A 14,368-nucleotide genomic window follows, 5' to 3' on the forward strand; every position below is an offset into this window, starting at 1 on the left:
ATTGTGTTCTCATATACGGCCATTTCCAAGATGAATGTGCTAAAGAATGCTTTTCTCTGATGGTAATCATTTACTGACTAACTTCTCAGAATGCAAATATGTTTGCATCATATTCTTTCTTCTGCCTTCTGAAAAAATCTGCTTCACAATTTAATGGGTATTGTCACAACCCCAGGTTTTTGATACTTTACTTGCCAGTTGTCTTAACCTGCAGCTTCCTTCTGAGTATTTATAAATTACAAAAGCAATCTGAGGTGATTAACCAAGATGACCAAAAATCTCAGGACAGGTAGTCCTACTGAAAAGCAGAATCTCACTTGGCAGAAATATTCCTTCTGGCTACACTTTCCTGCAGTGGAAAAAACTACTCTCTGATTACAGAAACAACCTCTGGAGGATAATACTAGAGAAAATCCACACTATTTTGTTTAGTTCTCCATGGCTATCAGACCAGCACCTCACTATAGTCAAACATAACACAGTATGCAAAATATGCAGCAAGTGCCTTAGAGGGAATGAACTGTTCCAGGAGCCTGAGAGCAATTCAGGAGGAACCTCAAGGAAATGTACTGTCAAGGGGGTGAGTGGCCTCAGCAAAGGTGGTCTGGAATGGAAATTGCCATATTTTTTACAGTGTGTTGAAGGGAAAAAAACTGTTTCAATGAATGCTCATTGCTTTTTAGTGTGTGGCATAGAGGATGGCACAGAGAGCTTGCAGAAATCTTCCATGAACAGGCTCCCTTTGCAGTACAGAGAATGCATAGGGTGATTCTTCTTTAAAAAGGACAGATGAAAAGGACAAACATTTTTAGAAAACAGCAGCCAAATATTCATAAATATTCTTCTTCAGCTTCCCACTCCTCTCCCTTCAAAGCACAGACAACATACATATAATGTCTTACTTCAAAATCACAGCCTACCACATCAGCATCTCATATTGAAACAGGATAAAACTGAGGCTAGACTCACTGTTACCTTTTGCAGCTCCCCTCTCAGGACCTTCTTACTTACCCTGAACAATGGCTTAGGATTAAGTAGGATCCCTTACTGGCCTCTCATTTTTTCTTGCAATAGTTTGAAATAAGATAACTCAAATGAATATGAGGAAGAATACCAGGAAGGAGATACCTTAAGTATTTTAACACCAGCCTAGAGGGGTCAAAAACTGATGCTTATCAGTCAACACCCAGGAACCTGCAGGACAAACAATGTTCCACCAAGATCCTTCTAAAAATCACACACGTTGCCAGGTTACCCTGAATAGTGCTAGTTTTGCATGTGGTGTTTCCAAGCCCAACCAATTTTAAAACCCTGACAAACTGAGAAGAGCTCAGATGGCTCCTCAGGAGATCCTATGATACTGCCCAAACATAAAGCACCACAGATGTCACCTCCTACAGGACTGCCACACACTGCACTGCCCAAGGAAGATGTTTCTGCTGTCTTCAAAAAGAGCATATAATGGTAAAAGCCCTGTGAGGTCTCAAGAGCTAAAGATATCATGTTTTCCAATGCTCCTGCTTTACCTGCCCCAGATGAAATTCTACAGGGAAAGAAATATCCAGCATCCCTTCTTCCTCCTTTCTCCCTTCCTTTCCTTGCCCCACTTGCTGTATTTACAGGATCCAAAGCTTTTCCATCTCATCCCATAGTAATCTGTGTAAATAAATACAAGCGTAAAAAACAAAAAAAAAGACTTTGGGGAGCCTGGGCCACTTCCAGCTTGCCTGAATGGCTGGGCTGTGCATGGAGCTGGAAGGGTGTTTTTTAAAAGGAGGGAAGCAGAAGAGAACAGCTTAAGAATCTTGGCTCAGGCTGGGCATATTTCCGCCTAACTCTGGCTAAACCTCAGCGCGAAGGGCTGGACGAGGAGCCGATAGGGAGCCGGGAGGGAAGGAGGGAGGGAGGGAAAGAGGCTGCGGGTTTCTGCAGCACAACCACAGCACAGCCCGGGAAGCTGAGACCATGCTTTTCCTCTGGGCACTGGCCTTCCTCCTAGTCCTGCAGGAGCAAGATCCTTCAGGTAAGTGACTCTGAACTTGCAGAAACTATACTTTAATCTTAATATGCCTTTGCATGGGGTGGGAGGGAGAAGCAAATAATTGCTTAATTTCTCAATGGATTTTATGTGAAGGTGGCACAGGTATGTGTCCAAGTTCTGTGGGCATGTTGATTTTAAGAGGTAAAACTCCATTTTTGTGACAATAAAGTCTGTCCTTCAGGTATATTGCTTTAGTAGAGATATTTTACTTCTTACAGGAGATAGTATCACCCTGCCTTTAGAAATTTAGAACCACATTGAGGTGCTGCACAGACAGTGCTCTGAATTTCCATAATTACTGTTCTGGCAGCCATATTAATATCACACTAATCCACTTGGAAATGAGATTGAAGTTCAAGGTGATTAGAGAAAGATTCTCCTTTATTCAAAGCCTCCTTTTAAAATTTCCTGGTTACACCATCACAATTTTATTTCTTCTGCTTTGGATTGCTTATTCTTGAGATTTTGAGGTACATAATGACTTCTCCAAAAGCCTTGTGAGAACAAAGTATGAGCAGAGAGCATCTGATAAGCCTGCATCTGAATTCTACTTTCATTAACAAGAGATCAGCACTGAATAACCTGTAATCACATTGTAGTGTGACTGAAAGCTATTCAGTTTGCCTAGTTCAGGGGTTTACAGTCCCTGTGTAACTACAAACCTGCCTTCCCAGCCTGTTCCCATCTTTCCTGCTAGCTGAGGCTCAGCTTTATTTTCCCTCTGGTCCTACTTTCTTGACAGCACAATAGGTGTATTTCATGGCATGGTAGTAAGATCCTATTACATTCAAAACATTGCCTGAAAAACTGTTGGTCCCTCCTGCCCTCAAGTTCTAATCACTCTTCCTTGCCCTGACTCCCTCCTACTTAACTGGCTCTGTGATGTTTATCTCAATGATGAACTGAAATATCAATGCAACAGCAAGAGCACTCTAACTTGTTTTCACTCCACAAGAATTCACTATTCTCTTGTGAGTTTTGCAAGCTTCACCAAAATAAATGTGAAATTGAAGAAAATAAAAAAGGCTTTCTCCATTCCCATAAAAGTTTTAAACTCAAATCATTAGTAAACTCAGATAAAATCCAGTTAGTTAGAAGAGCACTTCAATAATAACTGCAGTGGAGACTAGCACTCAGTATCACACTCAGTCAGCAAACCATGTTTATGGTGTACATCGTGCAAAATGAGAAATTTTGTGTCTACATGGTCATGGGGAGCTCCCTGCCTGACTGAAGGCTTAAAAAAGCCATCCCCACTTTCCCTCTGCTACCCTTGAGTTGGGGAACATAACTTTTGATCTCCTTGCAGATCCCCCCATCCCAACTCCCACAGGCTCCTCTTGAAAACTATTCAGCCAAACCAGAATTTATGTTTTAATTCAACCATGAATATAAACAATCTCATATTCAAAGAGCTCAGCCTCCAAACCATTCAGGAGGAGAGGCTGGCATGGGGACCCTTCTGGCTGCAGCCATGTGCTCCTGCCACAGTTTATAGTGCTCTGCTACCGGTGCTGGGGTAATTCATGGGGTGCTGCCCAAATGCAGCACACAATGTAGCCCGGAGCACAACACCTGCCCCATTTAAACGTGTTTCCCTTCTTACAAAAACATCCAGGCAAATGGTCCTGAGGGGTGGGGCACCCTAATAGCAAAGATTTTGCTCCGTGTTTACACGTGGCAGAGAAGTGACCTGCAGCCCTTGGGTAAACAAGTGCCTGGCAAGGAGGCTGCCCCCAGACATTGGCAGAGCACACCCAACACCCAGTTAGTTCTACCAGGGACAGCTTCCAGCCCAGGCACTGCTGCTCCACACCGTGGTGTGATTTGCTTTTAAACGGCAGAACTTCCATCCAGTTTTAACTACAAGTTAAAGTAACCCAAGTGTATGAATGTGTTTCTTCATTCACCTAATGCTTTTTTAATCCTCTGATATTAACATGCAATATCAAAGCTGGGAAGATCTACAAGCTAGACCATTATCTGGAAACTGGAAAAATAAAATCCTTTCAGAACACGCAGATTCTGCCCCAGATTGACCATTTGCATTATAGCAGAGGAGCATTTTTCCTCTAGGAGATTAAACCACTGCATTGTAGAATTAAAGTCGCAGTAAAAATTTATGATAGATATCCTATTTCAGATCAGACTTGGACTCATATTTCTCTACTAACAAATTAATAATGGTTTAACCTATACTCCATGTTAAAATAGGTATTTTCTGTTCTTATAGAAACCTATCAGCATTATTGTCTCCAATGCAAGGATTAGTCTTTGCAGAACCTCTGAGCTCCAACAAGGAAGGGGAAATAAAGCTTGTGACAACAAAGTGTACCCAGAAATAAGTGTTAAGATTATGAGGCATCTGGAGATCAGGACTCAGTACAGATGTCAGCCTTTTATAAAGAGATTTTCTATATCCATAAAGTTCTATGTTTGCTTATGTTTAGTCAAAAGGAATTTAAGTTCCGTGGACTTTCTAACCCCAAGTGTAAAGCAAAAGTTAATATCAAACTCTCCCCAAAAATCAGGAGGTTAGAAATACAGGACTCCTGTTGTTCATCTGCAGGATGTGTCTCTGTTTCTAAACACAGCTGATCTGCTCTGGTTGAAGCAGGTGTAAGTCTTGGGACTGGGCCTGAATGTCAGGATCTACTTTGAATGTATGTACCTATGTATGTATGTATGTACCTATATGTGTGTGTATCTCCCCTTCTCTCACTATTCTACATCCCCGAGTTGTTGCAGAATGCATCACTTGTCTGCCAAGAGAAAATATATCTTTAAGTTCTTAGATTTGTTTAGATATTAGAAAAAACCCTAACATTATATTCTTTCATTGTACTTATTTCTTTCTACTACCATGACTCAGACATATGAAAACTACACAATCACAGAGCTGACTAATAAATCACAGACTCACCTCACCCACTCCCCATGACCATAGTTTCTATTACTAAACACAGACCATGTCCTCAGAAAATTGAGAAACTCTTTATCCCCTGATACCAGTGGTTATCCTTAAATTGATTGTGGTATCCATTATTTATGTATCTCACACCCTCAGTTTTCGAGCCAGCCTTAAGCTAATTCTGCACAACTTGGATTATTTATGTATATTTATGTCCTTCCTAAACAGCTTCCCCTTCTCTACACATGAATATGTCCTATACAGCTTCTAGCTATAATCCTAACATTTAGTCTTAGTTTCCATAACTTATTCACACAAAAGTAAATACATAATAAAGGCAAACTTTTCTGCAGCCCAAAGCATCATTGTAAAATACAGCATGAACCAGAGTAACGTACCTGCTAATTATGTAGCTCGTGTCTCTTATCAGTCCAACTCCCTGTAGTCATTTTCCATTGCAGCAGCAAGTGCAAGAGGATATTCTCTGGCTGCTTGTTCAGAAGACCAGCACGCTGAAAACACACTCCAAGTCAACAGCTCCCTCACAGGAACATTTAATTGCTATCCTCCTTCCTTTGAATGAAAACACACAAAACTTAAGTGCTTCTTACAATCATGAATATGGTCAAATAGCAGAAAAAATAAAGTAGTTTTTCAAGTAGCAATTTTGCTTCTGGCACACAGCCATGGCAGCGGCCCAGATTTTTCTGTGCCTTAAAAAAAAAAAGGCAAAAACACCACTGAAAGCACGAATTCTCCCTGGCCTTGTGCACTCCCTCTCAGTCTCCACTGCTGGTAAAGTGAGAGATGGATCCCCTTATGAAATGAGAATTACATGGGTCACAATAGCAAAAGCTCCCTGTAAACGAAGTAGTTTTACACAGAAACACATGCTATCTAGTCAGGAACAATTTCTGTGAGGCCTCATTTCTGGTTTTGCACATTTCACAAGCACAAGTGATGCGTGGTTGGAGCAGAACACACTGTGGCACAATGTCCCACACACAGGTGGAGGGGACAGACCAGGCAGAGGTGTGAGAACTCATAGGCTGGCACCTCACCCAGCTCCACAACCCATGGGATTCCTCCTTTGCTCCTTCTCTTTCAAAGTAAAAAAGAATTAAAACAAGGACAATCTTAACTGATGTAGTAACTTAACTGAAGTAATATTCATAGTAGCGTATTCTACACCTTGATAAGGAGAGTATGAACCAGGTCTGCAGTTTTGGAACTCGACTTTCTGATAGGCTGATTTAGCTTCTGAAATTAATATTAAAAATAACTGATCTGATGGAAGAAACTAACTTCAGGATGTTTCCCTTATCAGAGGATCATAAATCTTGGATACCAGAAAAATCCCTTGGATTTTGTATCATGTTTGAAACCTTTCCAAGACTTGACATTTAGGCAGCAGCTAAAGTATTCAGTGAATGCATAGATTACAGATTAATCCCTATTCAGGCATTAAAAACTTTCCATGTACCTTCTGGAAATTAAAAAACAAAACCACCACCAACAAAAAAGCCCCAACAAAAAACCAAAAACAAAACAAAAGACGGAACAACCAACCAATCTTCCCACAATTCCTAAATTTCAGATCTTTCTATACTGTCTGTTTATTGTCTAATATACAATGCCTGCTTTCCATCTCCCACTTTGGATAGATCATATTTATCTTGTATGAAATTAGCCTTGTCATTCTACCATAAGAGGTAGAGCCTAGTAAAGGTGTGTACATTTAAATATTTACATGTATATGTATATATTTGCATGTAAATGTAAGCAAACCCATGCAGTTGCCTCCAGTGTGAAGCATATGGCAGTGTGTAAGTTGCTAAGGAATTTTATGTATTTATTACAATTTCTGCAGTCTTTATTGCAATCACTACAGGTAAAAATTCCCTTATCTTTAATAAAATAGAAACTAAACTCTAAAAAGTGATTCAGAGGTGTCTAAGTAACAGCTAAGCATTTGTGTTTTATGGATTACAGGCAGAAAGATGCCTGTATATCCAGTTAAAGATCTGCTTCTGAGTGACTAAGGACTTGAAGGGAATCTGTGCCATAAAAAGCATTTTCAATACAACACTTGCTATCCAAATCAATTATTTTTGATGTCCTAACAATAAAATTTGATATGGCTTGAGTTATATATCACAGCTTAAAATGAATTTGGGCATACTGGTGATAATGAAACTGGTAGTGACACAGAAAGTTAATTCACTACTTCCATATCCAAGGATGCCAATGTAATTAAGAGCTGACATTACTGGAAACTAATTCTGATGCCTTGAAAAACAGCCCCCAAAATTAAATATGACTAACAGTTTTAGCTTAACATAGTCTATGAGGTGAAAGCACTAGTACTGATAGTTACTAGTATCAGTTCAGGTTCAAAATAATTGAATCTTTCCTGAATTCAGCTGCAAGTTATCTTCATCAACCACTTTTGAAAACAATGTGATTTCTTGAACTAGCATTTCAAAGTTACATGCATATTTCAAAGTGGAATCCAGCACCTTTATTTAGAGAAAAAAATAATTTAAGCAAGGATCAGCAAATCCATCCAGAAGTCTGTTGCTTTCCTCCCAAACTGGTAGTGGATTCATCATTTGAACTTGGTCCTTGAGTTCATGACCTTTCTCCTGTTGGAACATAAATCATTACTAATGCCATTCCTTTTCTCATCAAAGGCTACCTGGCCACCTTATACTACATGCTCCAGGAATAAAATGATACCACTAAACCTAAGGCAGTGCAAACAAACCCACACATCACAGCATATTTTCTTGGAGAGTTAGACATGTTCTCCTTTATTCCCCTTGCTCTATCACGTTTTCAGGCTTCCTCGTTTGCCATCTGGTTCCTGTTTCAATCTCCCATGTCTTTCACTTGGCTTGTGGCCTGCTTTGTTTTACCCCTCCCACCCACCCTACTGAGCACAAACAAGAGCTTGCAGTCAACTTTCAAAACCACACTGATCACAGAGTGAAGCAAAAGAATTTTACAGGTTTTAAGACCAATGGGGAACATTGTGGTCACTCACCTTGATCTTCTCTGTAATGCAGACCAAAGAACCCAACCTAGCAATTTCTAGATCAAGCCTGTAACTTCATTTGGACCAGCAATGTGTTATTAGGAAGGACACTTTAAAAGACTTACCGGATCTGTGTGGTCACATACTGCAGTTCTGGCAGTGCTAGTGACCACAGAAAATGACAGCAAAGAGGCAGTTGCTCAGGTTTATTCCAATGCTTACCATTAGCAACTACTTGGATGATCAAAATGAACCATTTAACAGCAGCTGGATAGAAAGAACCCTGACGGTCCTAGAAGGGAACTTCATCAGGGAGCACAGAGAAGCAAGATCTTGTAGGTTGGGGGAATATATCAAATGTACAGGAAGCAGAAGAGCTTAACTGAGGGATACTCTCAATCTAAGGCCTCTGCTCTTAACCTGTTTAGTAAGGCTATTTTGATTCTTACTTCATTGCCTTCTCTCACTTGCTGTAAGATCAAGTTTTGTACAGTCAGGTTAACCATGATTCATAGATCTTATTCCTCATTGCGCTACTTCTTTCAAACTTTAAGCATGTTCTTCTACTAACAAGATCCTTATTAACAACCAGTTCAGAGATGCTCCATTTCTCTGCTGGTGTCTGACTGCATCACAGCCCAGGGTGGTTAGAACTACCCAGATTTATGGGCACCATCAGTGTAGCACAGAGGACTTAATCAGAGGAAAAAAGGCGTGAGTCATTTTCTTACCTTGAACAGGAGAGTTCTGGTTCTTGAGGGAATATAACCACCCTATATATCAAATTGAATGGATTTCAAGAATTTAACTAAACATCTCACTTGCAAGAAACATCAGGTGGAAATTTGCAGATGAGACATTAACTGAAAGGTAATGTTCTCTCTGCCATACTGAAATGTTACAAGTGTCTGCATGAAATAATCTATTAAGTTTCAAATGAGAGATTTAAGACATTGAAATATGCCTCCTACACACTTGCCTAAGTTGTCAGAAATTGCAAACACCCACACATTTAAATATGTAATTTATATGGCATACAAAGAACACTTTACTTTTAAAAGTGGTTAGCTTCAAAACTTACTACCAAAGTTGTCTGTATTTATGCATGTGCTTTGAAACACAGACAAGTAAAAATTCCAATTTACATTTTAAAAAATGTTTCTTCAGTAACTTCGGAAAGCAAGTACCTGGAAGTCTCCTAAAAAGGTCATTAGTTTTTTGCTTACATAGTTTGCAGCCTTCCACTCTTCACTTCCTTTACACTGTGACTGTTATTACTACATGAAGTAGAGATGCTGCTGGAGTAAGGTCAGTGCCAAAGGCAGATTGTGTCCCTTTCTTTCACCAGCTGCAATAAAGAAGGGCAGTGCTCATAAGCAACATTCCATGTGCTCTCTTTGAGCACATGGAAATTACTGCTTTGGCTGAACTGCCTGACCATAGTGACCCAGATATGTGCTGTGTTCACAAGGGACCGGATGTGTCCTGTGAACAGCCCGTCCCAGAGGTAAAGCTGTGGCTTAAGAGCTAAAGCCAGACAACAGAGTAACAATGAGTGTTTTGGGCAGCCAAAGCCTCAAGCCAGCAGCCAGAAAAAAGAAGAAATCTACACTGACAAAGCACTGGCTGCCCAGCAGGCAGCAGCTGAAATAGCCTGTTCTGGCATGGTGCTCAAGGGGCAGTTACAGGAGCCTGAGCAGCTCTGTTGTGGTGTGAAAGTCACTAACAAGACATGGACACACAGGTCCTGGGAGGGTTTCTCCTAGATCAGCCCTCTCACAGTTCACAGCTCCATATTGTGAGGTCTATAACTAGACAGGCTTATGATCATATTAACCTTTAGCCTTGCTAACATCAGCTGTCAGGTGCTTCCTGAGACACTTAGGCTTGGCCTGTTTGTCAATTTTTTAGGCACTGCACTAATTCTCTGCCTCTGAGTGATATCTTACAGCCCTGTCAAACTAGGACGAGACACCTTGTCCTCCTTCAGTACACCCATTACAGCTGATAATGCAGCAATGCACTGTGAGTGGTGGAAAGCTCCGTGTCAGGAGAGGAACCCACCACCCCAAGGAACCAAGAGCTACTTAGTCTCACAGCAACCCCTTTACCTCACTCTCTAGATGGACACAAAGCTGTGCAGTGCTTTGCTAAGCTCACAGTGAGATGAAACAATCTTACATTGTCTTTACATACCTATCTGGTATGTATACTTGTGCTTTGAACAAATGTCAGTCATGCATCATGTAACCTCCCCACCTATGAACACCTGCCTAGACAATCAGCACAATTTCAGTATCTCCACATGCTGTTCCAGTCATAATGGAAATGAAACATGTAAAGAAGCAAAAATTTTGAGAAACAGAATGCTTCACTTGACCACTAACAGTAACAACACTCATAAACCACCACCAGCAGCAGTAAAGAAGTAAAAAAGGGAACTGCAAAGCAGCTGCTGAAATCCCTGCTGTATTTCAGCACTCTCCTGTAAACAGGTAGTGTCTTTGGGATTCTGTCCTAACAGCACCACCTTCTGGTGGCTGCACTAAAAAAACCCCCAACCAAATCCCTGCCAAACCAATTTCTAAATAATGCCCAGTAAGTCAGGCCACATTATAATCCCTCCTCCTCTCCATCCTCCACCCTCCAATTCCAAGGATGCCATTCCAGCTTGGAGTACATCTCTCATTCCTCCCAAACTGCAATGATCCTTACTGACATGTGTTTGCCATCACCTGATGCCTACACTCCAGAAATCTTGGCACAGGCTTGAGATGAAGCACTGCAGCAGTTCCAAAACACTGCTCTGGCACAGCAGTGCTGAAGACAGAATGACAATGTTACAATCAAACAATGAGTTACTGCTGCTTCCTCATTATCATAGCCGCTTCAAGCATCAAACAAGAGCAAAACTTATCTTCACATGCAGAAAGATATGTTATCACTTTAGCACATTTTAAAATATTCCATTACAGTCCTCTGTACACATGTGAAAATTTGTATGTTACTGAATGCTGCACAGAAATTATGAAGGGAAATAGGCTCCACTAAAGCATGGATACCAGCAGCTACTCACCTTCCATGGAGCACAGCCAGCAAAATGAAAAGTTCAAAGAGCAAGAGCTCATGAGTACTGAGAGGTAAACACAGATAACTGAGATATGTGACTTTGTATACAGCACTACATACGAGTCAGCAAATGTGCACATTTTGTTTCCCTTCCCATTGCCAAGTCAGACTGTCAGGGACAACTTTCTGGCACAGAGGAATCATCAGCCATCATCAGCATCCATTTGGAAAGTGAACAAGCTTAGCTGCTCTTCAAAGCTTTACCACACCAGCTGCTTCTGAAGAAAGTCTATGAGGAACTGTTGTGTTAGGCAGATCTTCCCAACAGTTACATTTTACACTTAAGGGAGACAGAGTTACAGCCTGTAAACTTATCCTACACAGGTAGGAAAAAATAGATTATGTAAAACACACACATAAACAAAACACCTATGGCAGGAGAAAACACCTTGTTCCAACTAACATGATGTGTGCAGGCAAGGAGACATTCACAGCACTGGGGCACAGCTGCAGTTACTGGAAAAGAAGTTCAATACCTACATTTCGTTCATAAACAGTGCTGTATAGCATGCAAAATACAATTTCAGGAATCAGAAAGGCAAGGACTGCTATTAACCCTCTGCTAATTAACTGTGTAATTCCAGCTGCTGCAGATCCTGTCAGTATGGTACCTGGAAGTTTGGAAACAGGAAGCTGGTGTAATGAACATATGCTCCACGAACGCTTAGATATTGTTGAAGAGGTAAGAGGGATTGTTCTGGCTCCTGAAACTTACCACATCTCTGCCCTATCCTTTTGACCAAAGAAGAAGGATGTTTCTAGACAGTGTCCCTTCTTGACTTTATTCTAATCAAGGTTGGACTACTTTTTTCAGATGTCATAGCTTATAACTATCCATAAAGCCATTATCACCAGAAATGTATCACCTTGATGAATTCCAAAAAAAAAAAAAAAAATTAACAATTTATTATATAGCAGCCATTTCTAGAATGTTTATAACTGTGCCTTTAACCTAAAAATCTCAGAATAAGTATTTCTAAAGTTTCACATTGGCTTATGGGTAGATGTGAGTCCTGCAGGTAACTTCAAGACTGATAGAGGAGGAGTTTTTGCTCACCCCTGCTGACACTTAAGAGATAAATGAGCTCTATGACTGGGATTCTAGGAAAGCTGCAAGTTTGATTTTTTCCCCTGGTGTCCTAAGCACTCACAAGATATCTGCTAGCTATTCTCAGCTGGGTAGCTCCCAAACTCCATGCTGTGTTTCTCAAATGGCAACATTACCTCTCTTCTACTCGGGTCCCAGCCCTCTTCTTTCCACCCCACCAGCTCCTCTCACTGTCCACGTAGATTCTTTTATTGCATATAATAAATTGCATTTCTCTCAGAAATGAGAAAGAATTAAAAACAAACTAATGCAAAGCCCTAAGAAGTCAAATTCTTCTTTATACAGGGTGCTGTAACGTAACTTTCGCAAAACCAAGTGCTACTCCTTGGTGCCACTAGAGGCCAGCAGAACACAAGAAATATTTAAACCTGCAATGCGCAATACAGACTAAATTAGCGGTTGGCATTACAGGACATGAGGTTTGCATTTCCGCAAACACATCTGGTGCAATTCCCTCCGCTTGACCCTCTGACTACCTTATTTCTCCATTTGTCTCCTTTGTTTCCACTAGAAGGTAATAAAAACAGTGGAGCACCTAGAATCAGAAGTCAAATCGCTCCTCAACATCATCAGTGAGACAACACAGAACATCCCCACCGCTCCAGGAACTCCACTTATAGACATTTTTGACGGTCAGTATCTAGTCAGGTATAACCTAAGTTGAAAAAAAAGGGTTACATATGTTATTATTAAATATGCCATATTTTCTCTCTCAAGATGTAAACTAATTCTTTCATTCAGCTCAGGGTTGCTAAGGTCTCAGAACTCGGGGCCTCAGGACCCCAGTTCTGGGTCCAGTTGGAAAATCAGATTTCAGCAACCATTAAAGAGAGGGCTGGGAGAAAAGGAAGCAATTCAACTCAGAACAGCAGGACAGACAAAGTTTTCTCAAGGTCGCTTTCAGATTTAGATTCGGTGATTCTTTAGCTTCATGTGTGACAAAACAAGGGAGGGCAACAAAATTTTTAAAAAAGTGGAGATATTCCCACTTTGATATTCTAAACCCAACTTTGACACATAAGCCCCTCACACAAAACATGCTCCTGGATAAATGTTTTTGGAATAAATTAAACCACAACAGAAATCAGTTGGATGAGACCACCTATTCTACTCACTTCCTTATAATGCTCTATGGTCTTCATCCTCTGCCAACTATCAATAGTGAGTGCATTTAACAAGGTGAGACCTTCTTGGTGGAAAAGAATCCACTTATGGACAGATATAAGCACCCACAGATACATTTCTGAAGTCAGCTTTGTCAGCTGCTTGTTCATTTAAGGTAGCTGTACCTGGGCACACTACAATGCACTTACATGATTGGAAGTGAGCTTGAAGTAGACAGCAGTAGAAATTATGCTGGGTTTTGGTTCTTGCAGTTGGCTGCATGAATCTGGTCACCAGGACTGATAATGTCCTCATCAACTTTATTATCCATTGAAGTTTACAGTTTTCTGTGAGGGGCAGTTAACAAGTTAACAATGAAGTTACTCCCCTGCAATGGAAGGGGGTATTCCAGTACAAGTATTGCAATGAATTTAAAATGGAAATCAGCACATTTGCAGCAAATCTACAGCAAGTACTACTCAGATGGATCTTGCAACAACTGCCAAAATTACATCTTGGACCTTCCTTGTATGATTTTGTGAATTAAACTGACAATTCCCCACTTTAGAGTGGCAAGATTCATGTTTTAAATGAGATTTATCCTCAAAGATTGATCCTGATCTCATGACCAAAAATAATTACATCGACTCTTCTCTATACAGATACCAGCTGAGCACTGTGAAGATAGAAGACAGCTGAATGTAACAGTGTGGTTGTCATAAACAGTTGCCCTTCTGATCATTTAATAAGCTTGTGTTTCCAGGATTTGTGCAGGGTGAACAACCCTGAGCTGTAGTTTGCCCTCTGTGTTGCTGTGCTTTATAATAAAAAGGTATTTGCTTTCAGACACTGTTTCAAACTTTGCATTTTAAATCTTTCAGAAGACCTACTTCATCAAAACTGCCTTTCAAATACAGCACTGTCAGTAAGAAAATAAGATCAGGTGGTGGTCAGGACTAAAGCACAGCTAACAAACTTCCCCTAATTCAAAAGCTTCCTTCTACCTCTTGCAAAGAAGTGAACTCTTGCTATTGGTTT

At 40.6% G+C, this 14,368-nt stretch overlaps 1 protein-coding gene across 1 annotated transcript; it reads left to right on the forward strand.

The window, feature by feature from the left end:
- Positions 1 to 1,837: 1,837 nt before the first annotated feature.
- Positions 1,838 to 14,177, forward strand: PLAC9 (placenta associated 9). The gene is made up of 4 exons (XM_083865844.1): positions 1,838 to 2,023; positions 11,703 to 11,800; positions 12,738 to 12,858; positions 13,993 to 14,177. The coding sequence occupies exons 1-4, from the start codon at positions 1,966 to 1,968 to the stop codon at positions 14,001 to 14,003; spliced, it is 288 nt and encodes a 95-aa protein (XP_083721970.1). The 5' UTR covers positions 1,838 to 1,965; the 3' UTR covers positions 14,004 to 14,177.
- The last annotated feature ends 191 nt before the right edge of the window (positions 14,178 to 14,368 follow it).

The sequence above is a fragment of the Zosterops lateralis genome (assembly GCF_965231275.1).
Source record: "Zosterops lateralis genome assembly, chromosome: 8".
In the NCBI taxonomy this organism is placed as follows: Eukaryota; Metazoa; Chordata; class Aves; order Passeriformes; family Zosteropidae; genus Zosterops; species Zosterops lateralis.

What these genes read in the sequence shown, in the direction of transcription:
- PLAC9 (XM_083865844.1), top strand. Translation starts at nt 1,966, where the DNA reads ATGCTTTTCCTCTGGGCACTGGCCTTCCTCCTAGTCCTGCAGGAGCAA. An exon ending in GCAGGAGCAAGATCCTTCAG is followed by an intron (nt 2,024 to 11,702) that starts GTAAGTGACTCT and finishes GTGTAATTCCAG; the next exon opens with CTGCTGCAGATCCTGTCAGT. An exon ending in GCTTAGATATTGTTGAAGAG is followed by an intron (nt 11,801 to 12,737) that starts GTAAGAGGGATT and finishes TGTTTCCACTAG; the next exon opens with AAGGTAATAAAAACAGTGGA.